Source organism: Mytilus californianus, unplaced genomic scaffold (assembly GCF_021869535.1).
Source record: "Mytilus californianus isolate M0D057914Y unplaced genomic scaffold, xbMytCali1.0.p SCAF_9, whole genome shotgun sequence".
Lineage (NCBI taxonomy): Eukaryota > Metazoa > Mollusca > Bivalvia > Mytilida > Mytilidae > Mytilus > Mytilus californianus.
In genome coordinates this window covers 48,493,833-48,517,241 of record NW_026262745.1, presented here as the reverse complement: position 1 = coordinate 48,517,241, position 23,409 = coordinate 48,493,833, and the positions used below count along the sequence as shown (strand labels likewise).

At 31.6% G+C, this 23,409-nt stretch overlaps 1 protein-coding gene across 2 annotated transcripts in view; it reads right to left on the bottom strand.

The window, feature by feature from the left end:
* Nucleotides 1-705: 705 nt before the first annotated feature.
* LOC127714590 (uncharacterized) overlaps nt 706-23,409 on the bottom strand; it is a 45,540-nt gene continuing 22,836 nt past the window's right edge. Inside the window, exons 2-6 of one of the 2 annotated variants that reach the window (XM_052220665.1) lie at nt 20,528-20,610; nt 17,398-17,497; nt 16,144-16,268; nt 9,336-9,497; nt 706-1,142 (exon numbers count right to left, since the gene is read on the bottom strand). In XM_052220665.1, coding sequence (XP_052076625.1) covers nt 841-1,142; nt 9,336-9,497; nt 16,144-16,268; nt 17,398-17,497; nt 20,528-20,594 — 756 coding nt within the window. In that variant the 5' untranslated portion in view covers nt 20,595-20,610 and the 3' untranslated portion in view covers nt 706-840. Of the gene's footprint in view, nt 1,143-9,335; nt 9,498-16,143; nt 16,269-17,397; nt 17,498-20,527; nt 20,654-23,409 lie in introns of those variants that run through there. The other variant, XM_052220664.1, reaches the window with a different exon arrangement.

Below are 23,409 nucleotides of genomic sequence, written 5' to 3'. Positions count from 1 at the left end.
TAATAAAAGGTCATTTACCAAAATTTAAGCAGATTCTAGATTTCTTTTCTTACGATTTGAGACCCAAATAATGCCAATGCTAAATATAAAGTAAAAATCCGAATCCGCCTTTTCCATCCATTTTTATATAATTTAATTTTGGATGTAACACGTCTTCTGATTGGCTGAAAGTGTTTTGTCTATCAGCTCATAGACACAATTTTGTCATTTGACCGTGACGTCATCAACGTTTTCATAACGATTTACTCCTTTTTAGAATTAAATTATACGGAATGACTGTAATATTTTTTCTGTCTATTCGAAATAACATAAAAAATATGGTGCACACTTTTAAATAACCCTCTACGCGGGTTATTCAGTGTGCACCACATTTTTTATGTTATTTCGAATAGACAGAAGAAATATTACAGTCATTCCTTAAATAAATAAATATCTCGAAAGGGGGTTCCGTAACCTAACAATATTTTAGCTTATTTTTCTGCTTAACTTATGCTCTTCTGGTTTATGGTATCAATTTTAAATCCAGATTTTTTTAATTTCACCTGACTACATCCTTAACAAATTGGTTGGTTGATTGATTGTAGGTTGCTTAACGTCCAGTGGCAAATATTTTATGCATGCTCAGAATGATTCACAAATGGTTTGGGCCGGGCTTTATGTGAACAAGCATCTCTAATAGTGGTTATTCAACTCTTAATACAGAAGTTCTTCTGGAAATAATGGTATTTTATTTTCACATTACAATCATGAATGAAATTATGTTAGCATTTAAATTCAAATAATACATATATACATACATACAAATGTGTTCTACGTTAAGTGTCCTTCATCCTTGAATATTCACAAGCTAATTTCTGACGTCGGCGTCGGAGACAAAAATATAAATGACGTGTTTTTGTCACTTACGCTGTCATGGCGAAAATCGTCATTTATTATTCCACCACTACGACCACTTATTCCTGTTCGTCTCATTAGAAGTTTTTCTCTGAATTTCATTTCTTTTTCGGCCTGATGTTTCTTATATTCTCTATAGATAAGGAATACAACAGCACCGAGAAGCAGAGATCCTATGAGAACACTGAAGGCTAGTAAAACGTAATTAGCTATTCCATATTCTATTGGCCCATACTGAACACTTGAACCTGAAATAACAGAATAAATATTTTCAGTTGTTAATTCGTAGTCCGAAAATTCAGATGTTAATTCGAAGTCTGAAATTTCAGATTCGGAGGTAATAATGGTATCGGTCACTTTATCATATTCCGATTCAACATTGTCTTCCAAAATATCGTGCAAAAGTTTTTTGTTGTAAAAATATGTTTCGATGTCAGTTGAACCATTTACTTCCAGCTCTCCAGCAGTAGTTACGTCTGCAAAGACTGCTTTATTCGTGTCAGTAGAACTAAAGATTCCATCTGTGGAAACTGGCGCCGTTACTACTATGAAAACACTTTTTTCCTGGTATATATGTGAAATACAGACTTATCATCAACAGGATTTGATAAACAACATAGAAATACTTTCCAAGGAATAAAATGCAACAACGATATCTATGAACATTTTTACTGCAAAACGATTGATGACGTCACGATTTTTTTGTTTATATACTGATTTTTATTCTCTATCACCTTAGCAAAATCTATAAGCAAACAATACACTTCATTTTGTAAATGGCTAATGAATGATATTCAAATTGAACACCAGTGGTTTTATATGTTCTAAGTGAATATCGATTCCATGAAACTTTAATGATTCGATTAAATTGTTAGAAATTGTTTTATTGAAAGAAGTATAAAACATGTTTTGTGCAATGAAATGCATTCTTTTCATGCATTCAAGAGCCTCTAAAGTGTTCATTTATGATTTAAATCTTTTTCTTTGAACAATATTCATCAGGCTTTCAGACTTACTGACATAATGGATGATTGAATGCTTTACTAGTATGTAAAAACTATATTGTCCAAATATGATTTTAAAGGCTGCTAAAAAAAGTAAGTGTGAAAAGTCTATAGAAGAACACAAATTATTGCGTAATTCGTAAGTAGGTATTCTGCTGTTAAGCCCAGTATATATCATATAAAAATAAGAAGATGGGGTATAATTGCCAATGAGACAACTCTCCATCAGAGAACAAATGACATAGAAGTTAACAACTATATAATAAGTCATCGTACGGACTACGACAATGAGCAAAACCCAAAAAGATACTAGGGGGACAATCAAAGAACATAACATCAAGACAGACAAAGCCATTTTGTCACATAAATATACATGTAAAATAAATCGAGCTTATATACATATCAGCCACATGGGAGTTGTTATATCACAGAAATGAGTCGACCTCCAGTCTTTTACCGTTTTACCGTGACGTTACACAATATGTAGAATCATATAAAATTAAATGGTCAGTTAATATTTCATTCTTTCTAATTGCGAGTTACTATATTTCTTATAAAATCGAACATTTAAAGGAATAATTTTATGTTAATATATGTAGCATTAATGTGAAACCCTTCTTGTACTGCCGATGTTTGCGCGATATGCTTCAAGTCATGTTGTGTTTTCAAATTTGTAAAGGGTGTTGAAAGTACAAGTAAATTTCAATATTGAATATTGGACTTAACCCGAATAATTCAGTTGTTACTTTCCGCTGCTCTACGATGGCTACGTTACTCGCGAGTGGGAGAGTCGATCACGGAAACGAACTGAATTATTCGGGTTATATTGGACTGATTTCTATATTCAAAGAATTAAATATACAATTACGAACTTGCTTTTTGTCCCTTTTTAAATACGTTCACAGAGGTGAAACTAAGGTACCTATATTTAATAAAACTAAGCAATCACATTGAAAACAAGTATAGTCAATGAATACATTTGAAATTATAAAATAATAACAATCTTGACTGCATATTCATTGCTGTTTCAATTCATATCTTTCAGTACTTTTTAGACATTGAACCATGACGTAAGGTTCAGTCTTCTATAACAGGAAATACAGCACATAGTCTATCTTCTTACTTTAATTATTTCACTGCTCTTTGTTCGTTCCTTAACGTTTGTGTGTTAGAAAGAGAACACGTGTTATTTCGATATTTAGATATAGGAAGATGTGGTATGAGTGCCTATGAGACAACTCTCCATCCAAGTTACAATTTATAAAAGTAAACCATTATAGGTCAAGGTACGGCCTTCAACACGGAGCATTGGCTCACACCGAACAGCAAGCTATAAAGGGCCCCAAAAAATTACTAGTGTAAAACCATTCAAACGGAAAAACCAACGGTCTAATCTATATAAAAACGAGAAACGAGAAACACGTATGAACCACATAAACAGACGACAACTACTGTAATCAGATTCCTGACTTAGGACAGGTGCAAACATTTGCAGCGGGATTAAACGTTTTAATGGTACCAAACCTTCTCCCTTTTCTGAAACAATAGTATAACATCACAACATAGAAAAACACACTATAAAATATCAATTGGAAGGCTTAACTCAATCAAAAAACGTATATAAACACACAATGAACGAATAAATTTGACCTGTGACACCTGAATGCAAATACACAGTTAATAAAAAATTACAAGGGATAAATAATTAAAGTCAAAAGTAAATAAACAGGTTTAAACAAAGTTAAAGTATGATATCACTGTATTGATAACAATTAAAAACACCATACCATAACAAATTCAAGTCTGCGACAGCGGTACATACGTGTAAAGCACTTTTTGGTTAAACAATAAAGTTTCAAGAAAAGATGTCTATAAATATCTATGACGGGACGAAGAATCATGTGTTCTTCTCATTAACACACTTTAAAATGTTCTTACTTTTAATATGTATTTGGAAATTTTGTAATAATACCACTATATAAAAAACAGCTGATTAAATCGCGATACTTTTTGTAAATATATTGCATGACACGTTTTCTATTATCCGATTCGATTTATGCAAGAAACAAAAACATTTTAATAGTGTTTTGTTTACCCAGCAACGACAATCCGAACGTGATATAATTGTTGGAATGGCTCGTTTTCACGTTAAACAAACTTGATAATTTTCTTTATTAATTCATTAATCATTACTACTGACGCTGGAGAATTTTTAATACCACCTCTATTATCATTAAAACGTTGCGTGAATCAGTTTTTAAGTACTTTTTCAAATATAACATCTTTAACATCTTTTAATAAATGTCAATATTGAAAAGGTTTCGTTAATAGAGTGGGGGAGATACACAACATAAACTGAAATCTATATATTCAAACGACAAGCTCCCTTCGATCTATTTATAGTGGGGATGAGCCATAAACATGATAAAACAGATACCCAACACGAACGATGCATTTCAACTCATATTATTAATATGATTAATAAGTTTTGGTAACCAATTGTGACAATCATATTTTCTACATCATTAAACCCACTTTTCTGAAACTAGAACCCCCAAATTACCCTTTGAAACCTTCTGGTGCACTTAAAATATCATATATAATCCCACAAAACAACGAAACTGTATTTCAAAATATACACTTCTTATGCTAATTCATTTGAGTAGCATACATTATCACTTATTATGGGATTTTTTTTATTTTCATAAGTAACGCGATGGTTGCCATTATTGAGAAGATAATCTTTTAAAAAAACATTTAATTTCAGCTGGGTCGGTGTTGTCCAATCTTTAGTTTTGTCATTGTTATTTGTTCGTTCGTCTCTTTCTGGTCTTTGTCTATATATTGCCCCTTGGAAATGAAAACGTGCATCCGAAGCAATTCTCTGGATTTACCTTCATCATGAACGCCCAACCCAAAAAACAAAGACAGCCAAGGATGTATAAACACCCATACACGGGAGTAGCTATATGATTTAAAGATACCTAATAATAATAGCCGAATTTATTTAAGCTCAATTTACATGTAATGTTTTTACTCTTTGGTTTTCGTTAAAACTATTTGATTGATCATCGAAAACAGTTTTTATTATGATATTACAAATATGAGCAACTCAACGTTTATAATATTTGAACTCTTTACATGAAATTTGAACAATATTCGGACATGAGTTTTCATTGAATGCTCTCATAATAGAGATTGTTTATATAATTCGGATTGGTAATGGAAAAAGGCAAATCAAAAACAGATGATATTACTTATCTGCACTCAACTTATCAACTTTTAAGTAAAGGTTCAACAGATAATACCAGAAAACGTCCATTTACGTCTAGGTTGAGACATTATAACTTTAACATTTGTACTAAGAACAGATTTTGGCCCACCTTAACTAACGTTCGTAGTCCTCTTTCATTAAAGAGATCTCACTTACTTAAGTGTTAAAAAAATAAGTCAAATTAATGAGAGCTTGCATGGAAACCAACCAATTGAAGCCTTCAAAAACAACAAATCGCCATTCACCAAACACATATCGACGTAATCACAAGGCAAATATAAAATAATATTGTTTTTGAAAGCATATGTAATCGTTGCGTATATAGTCCTTTATTTCTCCTATTTATTATATTTGATTCTACTTGATTGTCAGGGATTGGCAATGATAAGGCCTCATTCTTTATTAAAATGTCAATGAAATAAGCTACCGCGTTAACGTAATGACAAATAATAGCACATCTGTTTTAACATTACACAATCGGAAGGTCAACTTTCCTGGAAAAGTTATCGATGGAACAATTACTCGAGACATCGCAAAGTATATGCATCTGATCAAAATACAATAAAATTGAGGCATTGCGTAATAGAGATTTATTTTCTTTTAATTGCACCAAAAACATAAATCAAACCTATTGTGCTTTTTAATTGCTCAAAACCTATTTAACATCATTTTTACATTTAAGTCGAAACATGCTATACAAAACGTGTGCAATTTTTATTGAATTGTCGATTGTTGTTTGCTTTATGTCCAGTGACAAATATTTCAGGTATATTCAAGACAAAAAAGTCAAACCAATTTAATAAAAAAAAAATCCTGTAGTTAGGTTTACCAGAGTAGGTCGACCCGGAATTAAGGACGATAAAGTTTAGACTGCCATTGAAAATGAGGGTATTTTGGGACAGATATTTTGCCTTACAACATGACACCAACGGTTCCCTAAAATCATCTACTAAACTATATCTGAAACATGCCTGTTTTATAATACTAACATATGGCATTGACTTCGATATTGAACTTCTTTTTATGCTGAAATTAGCCCTCCATAAATATTAATACAAAAAAATAACCAAACTCCGTGCCATTGCTATTTTGTAAAGTTCTTAGTTTCGGTGCATATTGAATATTTTTTGGTTGACTATTCAAAGTGATGGATTTAATCTATAAGGTTTTGTTCCGAAGAAACAACATTTTTTGTATACATCAACAATCAGAAAGAAAGTAACGTGGTATTTTTTAAAACAAAAGCAAAATATTCCCACGTCAATCTGTATTCATACTCAATTATGTGTCTTTTTCCAGAAAGTTGCAACAATGCAAGAGTTATAAAAATGATGGATATTGGCGTTCTTAACCAAAACGAATTTGAAAAAAAAATTGATGGATATCGCGTTGAATTTGACATTAATGATATTTTCCTGCTATTTATGTGCTCCAGATTTATTGTCCGATGTTCCATTATCTTTTTTTTTTGAATATTTCATACCACTGCTAATATGGGGCGTTAAAGTTTAGAAATAATATGACAATCGTCCCACGAAGACATATTGTTCCGTCCTATGTACCGTAAGTGTTAATAATTGTTATGGTGCGAAGTTTAACAATTATGTCATTAAATATCACTTATGAATTGTGACAATATCCGTCATTGTACTAGAAAATTATGCAATAATCTCTTACAATCTTATTATGAAAAATTCATAAATCTAATTTATGTATGAAAATCATTAAAAGGTACTATATAAAATGAATTATGGCGATTGTTGAATTTGACAATAAGTATTGTTTTTCTTCCGCTCTTTTGATGTACAGAATAATACTGACATTATGATTATGAAATATCTAGGTTAATAGTTTTAGAATTTGTTTTATCAGTACATTATGCCGCAGATATCACTATAAACTACATAATTGGGGTATAGACATATGGTCATTGGAAATTCTCTCGTTCTGAAGTTAAACCTGTGCTGAAAATATCGGGATGGTCCAGAGTTTTAGCGATGCCGGACACGTAGTTACGTCCAGTCGTTAATGGGTATTCTTGGAGAAGTCCGAATGTAACAAAAGAGATGTGGTACCGCGTTAAGAACTACATGTATTACTTGTCCAATATATTTACAAAAATAGGAAAGTTCCCATGTCATTTCAACAATATGTTATTTTCATAGTTTATTAAAAAAGGATGATATAGGATGATCAAATTAGTCTACGACGTTATAATAAAAACAAAGTTGATCTATTTCGCCATAAACACTTTTATAAGTTTTGGGTATTTTTTAATCTCATCTTAAGTGACACTGATAAAAAAAAAGTGTGGTTGATTTGTGTGATTAAAAACTATTGGTTGTTTTAATCATTAATTTTGTTACGCTTTTTGGTTACTCTAGTCAATCATTAGATACCAGTAAATAGCAGTGTTATATGTTCCAACAAACCTTGTTCAATTTCAGACGATAAAGGGTCCATACCGGGAGATGAATAAATGAACGTTCGCATAGTTTATATTTCCATCAAATATATATAGTTGATTGTTGGTTGCTTAATGTCCAGTGCAAATATCAAACATATATACAGTCAGTGCACAACACGTATTTACAGAACAGTATTGATGGCAACACACATAACCCGTCCTTACTCGTAAATTTCAACCTTTTTTTTTTTTTTTGGCGAAATTAACTTTTTTGAAACATATGAACCTAGAAGTGGTGTGACCAATGAAAACAGAAAAAGGGGCAAAGAAACAAATTTTATTTTAATTACTATTACGAAATCGGTATCGAAAGCCGATTAATTAATTAAAGATGTGTTAATTGGCAATACATGTATTTGCTACGTAATTGATTACTACAGTTGTCAAAAGGTATAATCACGACTTAATCTTAATCTTAGGCAAGAAACTTGTCATAGTAACACTAACACGACTAACAAATGTCTCTAATAAAATTAGCGAAAAAGTTCCAAACTCGTAATGCACTTATTGCTTAATAAACACTTTGTACTTAATCGATTATAAGAAATAATGACTTTTGATACCAAACACGTCATAAAAAGAAGTAAATGCTGATGATAAATTTACAATTTCACGCATTTTGACTTTACCGTAATTTGTTGTTCTTTCATATGACATTATTGTGACGTTTTATTGTAAAATATTTGTCGGAAAAGTTATTTTTACTGAAAACATAATTTATGGGACCATTTGTTAGCGAAAATTGCACTTTTTCCTAAAATGTAAAGCATTTTAAGGTGTACAGCAGATATTTCAGACAAAATTCAACTCAATTATGACCTACAGCTGATAGACTTTTGTATGTGAGACTATGAAAGATGTAACTTGATAAATTCCTTATAATAATACTGTATATATTATATACATTCAAAGTCATTGTGAAAAAAGGGAATTAATAATATCTCCTCTTTTTCTATTGACAGTCCCAGTCAGACAAACCACTCAGGAGAGATTAACTTATTGGTTTCCTTTTTTTAAATCCCCCTTTTTTTTTAACATCTAAGAAATATTTGCCATTTGGTGTAAAGTAAATATCAATCAATCAGCATCGATAAAAGGTAACACTCAAACCGGCGACGATAACGTCCGTCTTGTTGTAAGCTTTAAACTCTTTAATCTATCACTAGTTATATTCCAGAGCATGTCAGTGCCCATCCTTTAATTTCTCAACTATGACATACGAATTTTATTTTTGTTATAGGTGTGTATGTGCAGTAAAATGTGTCGAATATTTGTTTTTAGGAAAACGCTTCTAACTCACTCAGCGTATCGGTTTAGTACAAAGCAGGGATTAATATTTATATCACATTAACATGTTCTCGTCCTGAATATGCATTTAATTTGCCGCTTGACGTTACTGAACAGCCATTCATCCTCATCATCATCATCATCTTTACAATTTGTCAAGCATTAAATTAAGTTGAAAATTTTGAATAAATTAGACAAAAATTGTCAAAGATGAATACCAAATAAGAAAAATAAGATAATGTATAAGACGGTCAACGACGATTTTTTTTCTTTGGGACAGGCAAGTGCATACGTGATAGAGAAACAATACAAAAAACCTGATTTCACTGTACCGCTTGAATACTGGTTCCGACTAAGTTACTGATTCTATAAACTAGGTTTTGTCTAGTATCAATATTTTAATACTTACTAACGGAAGACTCCCAAAATGACATCACAAATATTAACCCTGCTACCCCATTTGAATATGTTTCTAATTCAACATAGATGGCGTTGCTATATGACGTCACTTCAGTATCGTACGTTCCATCTTTACACCAGTATCCTAATGGAGGTCCTCTTCCTGAACTCCCTGATCGAGAAATTGAAGAAAAAAGTACTTTATAGAACTGATACATTGTGTTAAAGTTTTGCGTATGGCTTTTTTTCTTTTCATTTCGCCTTGCCTTTTTAGTCTTATTCACCAATGTTTTTTTTCATATTTTTTAAAAAGATTTAAAGACATGATCCAACAATGATCTTCCTTTCATTTTGTTAATCAAAATGAACGATCATCTATTTTTATAAATGCTGTTTAAAGTATATTGGTAGATGTTGATACAAAACAACATCTGCTGCATGGGATAAAAAGACACGTCTTTAATACCCAGTCGTCATTTGTTATCTAAAAACATTAGAACGATGTCGATATATAATCCTGGAATGCCACAAAAGAGAAGCAAAAGATTCCAAAGGGACATTCAAACTCACAAATCGAAACTAAACTGACAACCCCATGGCAAAAGAAGAAAAAGAACCAACAACAAACAACAGTAAACTATGCAAACCGAAACATAGAAAACTAAAGACTGAGCAACAGGAACCCTACCAAAAACCCGGTGGTGATCGCAGGTGCTCCAGAAGGGAAGGCAGATCTAGCTCTCCATGTTGAACCCGTCGTTTCCCGCAATCAAGTTCCGCAAACAAAATACATAAAATATTGAAGACCCTCAGAACCAAAACAGGACTAAATAGAACAACTATATTTGTTTCGGTACAAACATCAATAAAGCTATTTTGATGTACAAAGTATATGAATAAAAGGCGTCAATGATACAGCAACCCAACGACACAAAAACCAAAAGACATTTAAAGGTCAATATACATGTGTCTTAATAATATATACAGGTACATGTATAATATTAAAACAAAATATCTATCAAGTGGTGTTCCGAATTGAGTTTTTATAAAATATAGCCATAACAGAAATAGAAAAAGTATATCTGCAATTATAAGGAAACGGGTAGTCAGCATTCGAATATAAATCGCGTGACTTTCTATTTAATATGCAAAACGAACAAATATTATCAAGCAAATTAAAACTATTGACTGTATTGCGTTTCTTTTAAAACGGTAACGACTAAAACAGATGCATATGTACATCCAGATTTGATTAATATGATTTTATTATAAAAGTAAAATTATATTTGATTAAATAATAATTGTTGACTACAAAGAGTATAGAAATTGTAACTGACAAAGAAGACAAACTGACCTTCAAATGTACGTTTTTTTACAATCCAGGAAGTAAATTCCGCTATTACATTGTAACACAACCATGATATTAACCTTGTCACAATATTTGACAGAGAGTTTATTGACGATTGAAAGGACACTAGTCAGAATAACCGAAATATCTGTACTTGAACATTTACTTGATGCAGTTAATAACGACATTTACATGATTCCTTGTGTAATTTGGAGAGTCTTAAGGCCTGTTGTCACTATCAAAGTTTTCTTAAACAAGTTTTCTTAGTCAAAGTCTTTGAAGGATTTTTTTATAGTGACAACCATCAAAGAAAACTTTAATCAAAAATTTTCACGCACTCGGATGGAATACAATCTCTTCTTTTTTTTTTGAAACTTGGATGGACTTGGACGGGAATTAGCCAATCACAGTGCAGTAATGTCTTTGACCAAGTTTTTGATGAAAAACCTTGATAGTGACAACCTATGACTTAGACCAAGTTTAACTGGTCAAAGAAACTTTTACCAAGATAACTTTGATAGTGACAACCGGCCTTTTAAAATTAGTAAATATAATTTAATTATCAATCACTCTTCATTTAAAACAAACAAACGCGTTTGTTGATGTTAAAATACAGTGTACAGTAATTTATTGAAGTTTGGCAGATATAACGGAACAGGAGGACCTTCTATTATACTCCACTAATCAAATAATTTTATAATCTAATATCATTTTATTTTGAGTTATGTGACAACTTGGTACATTTAAAAAAACGTACTTAATATACATTGATATTTCTTTTTATAAAGTACTATATTTGGTTATTTAACAAACATTTAATGTTTACCTTTATTAAAGTCTTTCACTTTATGTAATGTATTTTTTTTAGAAAAACTGTTATAATTCTTACCCTTTAATTTATATCATTTTACGTCATAGATTGATTTTGATATACATATATTTATGTGGACTTAGCATATGAGGGAGAAGATACAAATGGGACCGTCAAATAACAATAAATTGAATAAAAGCAGACAACATCATGGCTAAAAAGAAAAACGACGAAGAGATCAATTACAGAACACCCTACGGTGTGAACTCCGGTGCTCAAGAAGTGTCAGTGGTAACTGCTCCGCTAGTGGAACCCGGCGTGCCATTATAATAACATCAATGTTTCACTGCTATACGTATAATCACAATCTGCATCATTATAAGATAGAAGATTTGGTATGATTGCCAATGAGATAACTATCCAACAGATTCCAAATGAAACGTATTTACTTATAAAGATCAATTCAACCCAACCCTACTGTGGTATTGTTTCCAGTCTTACGTATATCATAAACATATACATGTATGCCTACCTTTTCATGGATATACTTATGTGTCCAGACACAACAGTTTCCTTATAAATAACTTGGAACTATAATATCAAAATATAAACATAAACAGATACATCAAAGCACTGTTAAATCCTAACAAAACAATGTAAAATAAATAGTTATTTATTCTCAAGTTTTGAACCAAAACCCATTCATAACAGAAGTAGCAGACATTTCTTACTTAATGAATTAACTGACCCTTACAGATATAAATCCCACATAATAACAAACAAAAACCTTCAAGAATAAAATAATAATTCATTCAATGGCTCTCTCGCTTATTTGAGGTCACACGATGAAGAGATCTGATCTTTCTTGACATTTGCACACATAGTCACAAAATCCTTGAAATACTGTTTGTGCTGTCTTCGGTATCCAACTATCTCATTGATAAATACAATGAGTTTTCATATTAAAAAGTGCATACTTTCAAACTAACGTTAACTTTACTGTCTCACAAGTACCAATTTTTTTCAAGGGCTTTGCTGATGGAAGAAAATCAAACAAACAATTTTTCGTAAAGATTAAACAGGGTTCTATCAAATTTAGTCAAAGATTGATTGTAAGATAGGGCTTGATAAACTTCACGAACAATATCAAGAAATGGAAGGGTAATCCAGGACCAACATGACCAGAACATATATTGCTTAACGTCCAACAATATTGTTATAACCTCTTAAAGTCGTTTAAAAATAACGGTATTCACAAGAAGTCTTGTTTTATTGAACATGTAATGTCTATACTGTGACTGACCCATATATTCATGAAATTATTAAACAATGTTATTTCGTTCGAGGATTTAACAATTAGTCATTTAATGTCATATTATCGCACCTAGTATATTATGGTAAGTTAACAACTTTTTTGGTATGCTAAATCAAATCATCCTCTTAAATCAATATTTCTTATGATTTATAAATATTCAAAAAAAAGCTAGACTTAATTCTTTTTACTCACTTTTAAAAAAAAATCATACGAAACTATCTTTTTCTTTCAGAGGATTTAAATATAAAATTGTATATTGACAGTAATAAAAAAACTTGTTTTGCAAGAAGTAAAACTTATCTAAACGAACTTAAAGTTATGAATTTACACCTACATGACAGCTTAGGATTATAATACGCACATCAAATTCTTATGAAATGCATACTGAGCAACTTCAATGCATTTTGAATTTCGTTTGAAGTGGCATGTATAAACAGATCTAGTCCGAGGTTCAAGATATGCATGTAATCTTAATAGATCGTAAAGAAATGGCACAGGTGGTTAATAACCAATTCAAAGCTAAAAAAAAATAATAGCCAATTCAAATCCACGACAAAAATTTATATTTTTATCCCACCAAAGACATCAATCAGAAAGCTTACGGTCTGTATATGGTTAATAATTTGTAACTATAACAAACACATATAACACAGACTGGATATATATCTAGAACTAAAGAATGTTTACAGATTGTGCACTGATCCACATTGTAAACAATACATTATTAATAGATGTTTTTATCTAAAAGTGATGAACGATATTATCATGCATTGACGTGTTTGGTCTCATCCCATCTTACTCATACCAATAAGTGAACAATCGCACCTCATCCCATCTTACTCATACCAATAAGTGGACAATCGCACCTCATCCCATCTTACTCATACAAATAAGTGAACAATCGCACCTCATCCCACTTTACTTATACCAATAAGAAAATCAATATCACAAAGTCTTTTCTTTTACCTGTATACGATTTTTTAATTCAACACGGGGCTTTGTAGACAATGCTTATAGATTGTCTTATTGTGACTAAACTCCTTTGAGTCTGTGTTCTGATAAATAAAAAAAACCGGTTGAAAACATTAATATTGGATAAAACAAACTGCACCACGAATAGATAACCAATGATCACAAATTAAGACGAGTAAAGTTTCTATAGCAAAATACAAGCCACTAACTTGAACAGAGAACTCATTGGAAGGAAGGCTCAAGGTGCGTTTGACTGCGTTCTATTGCGATAACAAACTAAACTTTTCTGTTAAAAAAATGTCAGAGTTTTAACATAATGTTCCTTGCTTCGTTTTGTATCAACACCTACTAGAGTAGAATTCAATCGAAGACTGTCAATGCGAACTTTATTATATTTTTTACATGTGTGATATACGAGTAGAACTAGTCCGATTGAAAAAAACAAACTATAGTCGTTACCATTATTTCAGAATACATGTATATTAAATATTAAAAACGTTTTTAATTTCTTGTAGGATAAATACCACCAAAATGGGAATTTAACTCTTTATCTTTATAAGTTCTCTTTTCTTTATGGAGGTAAAACAAAAGTTTTTTTGCATATAAAATAAACGATAAATAGTCTTACCTTATTTATGAAACGGTACTTATATATCTATCGTTTAGGATGGATAGTATCGTTAAATATATGTAAATCCTCCGAAATACTTTAACGTTTTCTATATGTTTATTATTTCATCTACAAATATTTCTTATTTGAGGACGTTTCCTTTCACAAAACTATTTCACGGTAACTGCGCTTTTTCGTAATCAGATTTAAATTTTTGTTGTCGATATAAGGGCGTCTTTACAACGAAATAATTATTTATCAAACTGATTTTTAAATATTTTTCTATAAAGAACAAGCAGCCCTATGATTTACGACTTCCTTCTTTAGTTGTAAGTTGAACTTTGTAAATCATGAGTTGTAAATCAGACTTTATTTGTACTCTTTTTATTTACTGAAACCACTAAACCGACTTGACCCTAAATCAACATCTTGTCGGTGAATTAGTTAAAAAGAAAAGCGCAATGAAATGTAATTTTAAATTATTATATATACTCATTGTAGACTTTAAGTATTTTGTTGAATACTCTACAAACAGGTTTGTGTACATTTGACATTTAAATTGGAGACATTTGATACTTTTAAGAAGTTTACAACGGCTTCAATAAGGAATCTCTGTTATCATTTACTTCAATCTAATGTTGAACTGTGTGAGCGATGGTCAATTTTTTCCTGTATTCTTTAACCTTTCAGGGTATAAATAAGACTTTTGTTAAACTTTATCGAATTCGAACACCAACAGAGATTAAATAATTTACTTAAATGATGTTCCATCCATTTTTATAATACATGATTCCATAGATTTAAAAATTTTAAAATCAACGAAATCGTGAAATCGACTTTAAAACTTAAAAACTCTAAAAAAAAATACCCCGGATCGAACACATCGGTTTACGTAATTAGTATTCCTGTGAAAAGTTTAAGACATAGTATCCAATTACTAACACAACTTTTTGTGTAATTTTCATACAATATATATATAGTTCTTGTCAAATTTACATGACTTTGTGTGGATTTGTGAATTAGGGCACTATAGAAAATAGGTTATCTGATCTTTATGGGTGGTATATATGTTTGTCTTTTAGATAAAACATAAATATATAAAATACTTGTATCAATGCGTGATAAATCCGAAAAAAAACTATAACAGTTTAAATCTTTAAATCCACATTGTTGTGTTAAGGAACCTTTTACAGCACTCAATCTAAAGGAATTCCAAAAATATTTCATAAGTGAATCATATTGTGAAAGGAATTTAACATAAATATACATCTGTAACTTATAGATTATAAAAAGCTTTCTGATGTTCAAGTATATGTTTTATATATATATATAGGAATATATTTTAAAGTATTTGTGAGCTAATTTCAAATTTGACAGCATTTAATAAACTTTTTTCAGCCAATGGGACACTATCAAAATTTATTTCACCTAAAAGAATTCAAATTTCAAAAAGATGGACAATCGCCCAGACAAGGGTACAAGCTCTAAATTGTGTGAAGTCTAATTACTTTAGGTATCTATATAATGAATCTGACATCTCAGCACTTTCCAAACGGAGTAACAAAATTGTACTGGTTTTAAAGATGCTCAAAACAAGACAAACAGAATAACACAGTTTGTTTGTAATTTTTTTTTCTGCTACTTTATAGTTGTCACTGGAAACAGTCGTGAACTTTGTAATAACAATAATTATTTCCACTGATCAAAAGCAGGTTTTCGTATTAAGGAGCACAAGAGCTGTATTCTTATTTAGACGACTCACCGTCTCTAATGAAAACATAATCTTCTCCACAGAATGAAGATTTGCTGGCAAGAACTTGACTCATTTTGAATGTGACGGAATGGCTACTGTTCTGAGCTTTTATAACCCATGCACACTTCATCAACCTGTAATATATTAAAAACATACTTTTATGTTGAATAAATTTTTAAAGCCTAGCTAACCAGATGTTCTCAAGTTTATTATCAGTACAAAATTTATGGAACAGTTCTTAACTTCATAGATGAGTAAATAAGCATTTAGCAATTTCAATTATTAAAAGTTTTAAAAAATAAACAAATGAATATACAAATTTTGGTCGAAACGTTTTTATTTACCATTAACAATTTAATCTACAATGTATTTGTAATGTGGAGGTTGAAAATAATTGGACCAGTCATTCCGTACAAGTACCAATGTTAAATTGCGGATTGCGGTTTTTTTTGTCGTTGCTGTATTTCGTTAGTTATCTCTTCTGCTATTTATTAAACTTTACGGTTCGAAAATACACGATGATTTTAAATCGTCAAAGCTATTTCAAGTAAATGTAAAGCATGTGTGACTTAGATTGCATTTCCTTTTAAGAAGTCAAAATATATATACATAATATATATTGATTTTGAGGCAAAAACGTCGTTTCACAATCAAGAGTGGCCACGTGTGCACACATGAAGTATCAATGATGCAGTTACCTCCTGTAAATTTACTCTTTTCATTAGACGTTTATACTATTCGATTTTTTTTTGGGGGGGGGGGGGGGGGGGAGTGGAGGGGTGTCCAACTTCGTAATTGATTTGGCCCTACAACCAGAGTTCTCAAAAAAAATATTCCCAGATGGTCATTGAAGAAAATCTGCTGGTCCTCACTATCATTTCTATTGTAAAATGCAAAAATTGTGCTGGTCCTTTGCCAAATTTGGTGGTCAAAACCTTCGGACCACCACTTTTCAAGAACTCTTTACAACAGTATTGATTTGAGCGTTACTGAATAATCTGATGGAGACAGAACGCTCGTATGTCGTACTTAATTATATTAGCCAAGTATCTTGATGAGTTTGTATATTTAAAAAACTGGATAAAGATACTTGTTGACCACTTAATCACATTTATCTAAAGTTATAATTTGTAGAATAATATGAATAAATAATTGCGCCTCTCAAACTTGATCCTTTAACTTGCCTGCTTGTTCTTATAATACATGTATCTTGATGAAAAATTCCCAGATATTCTAGGATTCTTTAAAAGTTAAGATACACACCCTGTTGTATTTTCTGTGTACTCGGAGGATATTAAGGCAGTTTTGGTATACGATGCAGTGAACACAAAATTTTTGACCAAACAAGAACATTTCGAACATGCTGAAAATAGAAAAAAAAACGACGAATATTAAAAAAAATGATACATACATCATCTTCTTTAAACAATAAAATGCACATATTTTGATCAATGATATAACATTTAAAGTCGTTCTTCTGAATCACTGTTTAATAACGAGTATAATCATTGGTTACCACGAGTTACCTGTTTTTTATATGGAATATCCTGTCATTATCATTCAAGACGGATGGTAAAATAACATTTTAAGTTTGTTTTACAGAATTGATGCCCATCAAATTATCAGAAAATTAAATCAGACTAAATTAAAGCTAATGTCTAGAAAAGAAATCTATAAAGGTATGTCCACCTGCATGATAGTAAGAATAATGCTGAATAGATTGCGATGGGGTGTCGTTCGTTTGGCTGTAGGAGAACTAAAAAAAAAATATCTTTGTGACGTCGGTTGGATGCGTTAATTTCTATATTAAGACAAAGAGTATTCATTGACACGACTGCACTGATTCATAAAAGTGTCCGTAAGTGGCGTGTTTCCGCCAATATGTAATATACCATCTTGTTGCAGTTAGAATTTCAGAGAATGTACGAAAATTAATAATAATTAGCTTATATGTAAAATTATTATAAAAGTTATCGTTCTTTCTTTCATAAGTCGTTGTTGTTTTCGACAGAACATGCACAAAACAACAATGTATGATGCACGAATAAGCAAAGCATGTTTAACGTATTGCTTTACAAGTATAGTAATGCTAAGGGCAATACAATTACATAATTTATAAATCAATGACTAAGGTTTGGATTTGTATAAAAAATGCCTGTGGACCGGACGGAAAGATAGAGTAGTTCACTGCTATTCGAGAACTTGGAAACAACACATAAAACACCCCCATGCTTCTAAAAACGCCAATTTCAGATTAACGACTAAGCCAAACCGATGCGACTGCGTGTCAATACTATACACAGCCAAATGAACACCATTCCATCTCGGATCATACTAAAGCAGTTCAGACTAATCTTCTGATCGAAATTTACTGGGGACTTGGTATAAATCTGCCACATTTGCCTGTGTTTTTCTGTTAAATGTATTCACAACTTGCATAGAACCGGAACGAAATTCAGCAGCTTGACATCTGTCTATTTTTGAAGACTGAATGCTGTCATATAGATGTATTTTCGTGGATTTCCTGGTTTTGCCAAAGTCTGCATACAAGCATATAAAGCATTTCAATTCGTTGTTCATTTAAATTGGTGGTTTATACGTAACCATGAAATCAACGAAAATGTGTATCCCACGAATAATAATGAATCCACAGTACTTATTTTTGAAGTTGGGGTTGATGTCTCATTATCGAATACACACAATCTTCGTTTATTCGGGTAATGTTGATGTAGTCGTGGTTCTAATTATCATTTTTTATATAATTCTAATGTTATATATATTATGCGATATTTGTTATTTCATTTTAAAGCGTCATAACAACCAACAATTAAAAGTTTCTACATTTAAAAACCGATGTCATGACGTCATGAGTATGAATATCTACACAAGCGAAATAGTTAAGCTAGTGTTCGTGAAATATTTATCTAGGCATATTTTTTTATGTATTTTATTGGAATATTAAATTATAAATGTTCTTTTCATGGGGTCCATTGATATGCAAAATGTGGCCTTTCACTAACAATCGGACTTTATGCAATGCTTGTGAGTGAAATGCCGTATTAACACACCAATAATGTCCTTACGGATGTTCGCTCCTATGTTTCAAAATAACAAGCTTTTTGAAAGACTGTAATAAATTGATGGATTATAAACAAAGAAACTTTAAAAACAAAAAGAAAAGAAAGGACTTCTGTCCGTATCCTTGTTTTTGAGATACAATCAATTGAAATTTGGCGCTTAATAATTCTCTCTAGACTTTTCATACATTTAACATTGGCACTTTTTTCTTTCAAAAACTCTGAAAAAAAATAACAAGGATTTACTAAGATTTTCAAAAATGGCTTTTTAAACTATACGTGATAAAATTATGTAAATAAATAAAAGTAGGAGTTATCGGGCAAATTTTTTATTAGCACTACATGGAAAAGTCTTGAGGATTCCGAATATCTGACAAAAATAAAAAATTAAGAAATAATTCCTTCATGCCATGCTCTATACTCATATTAACATGGGTAGGCATTATATTTCATGTCATGCTATATGCTCATTTTAACATGGCTGGGCATGATATTTGTCAATATCTTGTTGACAAATATAACGCCTACCGATGTTAAAATGAGCATAGAGCATGGCATGAACGAACTATTTCAATTCTAATAGGAAAATTTAGAACTTTTGTACTTCGAAGCGGACCTATAATACGCGTTCGAAAGGCATCCATTTTGATTTGATGAATCCAAAATGTTACAGAAAATCAACCGATTCACAAAAAAATATTTAACAGGTACATCTAAACTTTTAGAATGATTTTATTTAATTTCCTAGCGATCAGCACCAACAAAAATGTCCATTGCGATTTCCGGCGTTGTTCAAAAACACAACTGATGTTGCATTTCAATTGTGACATCAATCACGTGCAGCCCATATTTTAATTGAATTAGAACAAGGCTTTGTAGCGATCATACTTAAAAAGCTTTTGTAACTATAGTGGAAGCAAGTCTCAAAGTTGTTATTAGGCAAATACAGTTGCTAATTATCTAACGCCATGTTATTTACATTATATTAGATCAAAGAATCTTTTCGTTTGTTACTGAAATCATATTCCGTTCAAAATGAGTACATGTACACAAATACATTAATTTTTTTTATACGTTCGGGATAATGCAACATCATTTTGTGTTGACTTAAATAGTGCCAGACTTAGATAAAGTAATTAAAGAATTATATCCTCCAAGACACCAATGAGATGACTTTCTTCGACGAGAATTCAATATAAAGTCAGAAACTACGAAACCTAACATTAACAATACGCGGGTACGGGTCCAATAACATCATGAACAATAAAATTAAAAGAATCTCGTTTCCTATGACTTAAGTTATCAATGTAACTTACCCTTTGATTTCGCTATGAAAAACATCTCAAGAACCATCAGTATTGTTATTGAGACACATAGTCTCATTTCGTCATTGTTAAACCTGCAATAGATGTGTTATACCGTTGTTATATTTATAATAGCACACATAGCGTATTTGAGGCTATTTTTAATCTGAAAAATGAGTTTAAACCGACGACACCTATTTCCTGTCACAAGTCAGACTATTTGTTTTGTTATTTTCTGTTGCTTAACATCAGTGTTAAACATCATCTTTTTTAAAGTCGTTATTTCCATTGTTAGATTCGTTATTAGCCAACAATTGTTAATGTTCACACTTTCTCTGGGTAGTAATGATAATGTCTGAAAATTATTGAATACAAGCGTTTATTTCTTAGTTAATGGCCTATCTTCTTTATCTTAAATCTCTTCGAACAACTAATTTCCTAACACCCGCCTTAGCAGGTGATCTCCAGCAACCAAGAACAATTACCAACAACAATGCAATCAAAATCATGGATACGTAATTTCCAGAAACTAAGAACAAGAAACAACAACAATGCAATCATGGTCATGTAGTCACGAAAGTATCCAGTAATTTGCAAACGTGCATGTGTAAAGTAATACAGAATTCTTTATTGAGAAGAAGATACTGTTTTAAGGAAGAATTTGTTTTTACTTTGTATAGTAGGTATCAAAAAGCCTTATTCCAGTGTAGCATTACAGTTGGATTGTAGTGTTGGACTACTGACTCGGCATTGTTTAAAATGTCCCCGAAGATAACTAAGGAGGATATTTTGTAACTGCAGAATCTAACTGCACAAAATGAAATTAAAACTAGATGTGTCGGAACGACACGAATGGCCCCGCTCACAAAAAAAAGCTTGACGCTATTCTTAGTTGTGGAAATTTCGGAATGAAAGTCCGTATAACTGTTACTTTCACGAAATCAAACGAAGTCCAAAACCTGTAATTTAGGTACAAATCAGCGGAGCAGAATTAAACGTAAACTCGATCTGCAATTCATCATAGCAGACTCACATATTAATAGAGATTATCAAAATTTTATATTTTCAATAATCTGGTTTAATTCTGTACCAAGTCAGGAAAATGGCCATTGTTATATTATAGTTCGTTTCTGTGTGTGTTACATTTTAATGTTGTGTTTTTGTTGTGTCGTTGTTCTCCTCTTATATTTGATGCGTTTCCCTCAGTTTTAGTTTGTAACCCGGATTTGTTTTTATCTCTATCGATTTATGAGTTTCGAACAGCGGTATACTACTGTTGCCTTTATTTAATTCAATCAAATATTAGTGTGGGTGTGGCAGCGTTTAGCTCATTGCCATATATGGTGCTCTCACGTGGAATTTGAATTTTGGAATTCCCGTATCTGGCACTTGTTAATTTGTTGTCGACAACGAAGCAGGTATTGCAAAAAATAGTTTAATTATTTAAAACTAAAAGATGCCAAACAAAAGAAATGCCAGGGGATCGCCATCAAGGGCTATTGGAAAGAAGAGGAAGACGACCAGCAGGAAAGAAGGACAGGGAGTCCGGACCGTAGACATGACTCAAAAGAAGGACGGAGTTGGACGCAAAAGAATGGACAGGAAAAGACAGGAGGTGGAACAGGTGGAGGCACACGTACAGGAAGAAGCTGACATATTATCAGGTAATAAGTCGGAGGAGGATGCACGGGCAATCCCCCCTTTTATGCACGACCCGTCACGCACAAATTTTGAAATGACACATAATTCGATTGATTTCACCCCAACACAAGAGGCTAGCGTTCATGACACAGTGGGGGAACATATGCCTTTTAAAATTAAGGAAAAGATTTCGGAGGGAAAGTTTATTGAGCTACATATTCTTTTGAGAACGCAAAAAGAAATGGAGGAGGTTGACGAGGGCGATTTAAAATTAAAAAGAGGGAAAATTTGCATTGAAAAAAGATCGTCGCGTATTGATTTGTCCATAAAGGAATAGACTTCAGTATTCATGGTAGTTATGAGTGTTAACATTGAGAAATACAGGACTCGGGCACAGGAATTGTTAAAATATATGCGCGATATAAAATTAGCTGCAACGAGGTCAGAAAACTGGGCCACCTATGACGAGCAATTTAGGCTAAAAATAGAAAAGAATCCAAATTTATCTTGGGGAAACATACACGGTGAATATTGGCTATTACACATCACATCTCCCACAGTACAAAACAATACGTCAATGCAATCACAGGGTTATAGAACGAATACACAAAATCGTGTTCATTATAATTCAATGTAGCTACACTTTCAAACACTTACACAAGAACAAATCAGAAATCACAGGTAACTAGTGGTAGTACAAATATGTCCTGTAAATACTATAATAATGGTAATGACTGTCCCTAATTCTCTCGTTGTAGGTTTAAACATGTATGTGAAATATGCAGTGGCAAACACAGAAAGGCCCAATGTAATAACCGGGCCCAAGGAAGAATTAACAAAAAGTATTCAGTTTGTAGGGAAAACAGTACTGTAGTATTTGTTCCTCAATAGGCGACAATACTAATATTTGTTTTAAATTTACAACTTTTCATTATAAAAACCTAGGCAAAACAGTTATATGTGATATTAGTACTTGATTATTCTGTTTAAGAAATTGAAGTTGAATTGTGGCATGAACATCTTCGTACGGAGCTTGTTAATAGTATTCATGGCCACCGTAATTTTAATCAAATTTACCAAAATTAAGAAGCTTTTTCGAATGTTTCTAAAGTAAATATCTCATTATGTTTCATAATTTATATTGTAAATATACTGTTACGGCCAGAAATCACCTTTAAAATGTAGCCAACAAAGGACACAAATCAATAATAAAATTTAACAAGATTTATTATACAAAAGTTTACAAGAAATAT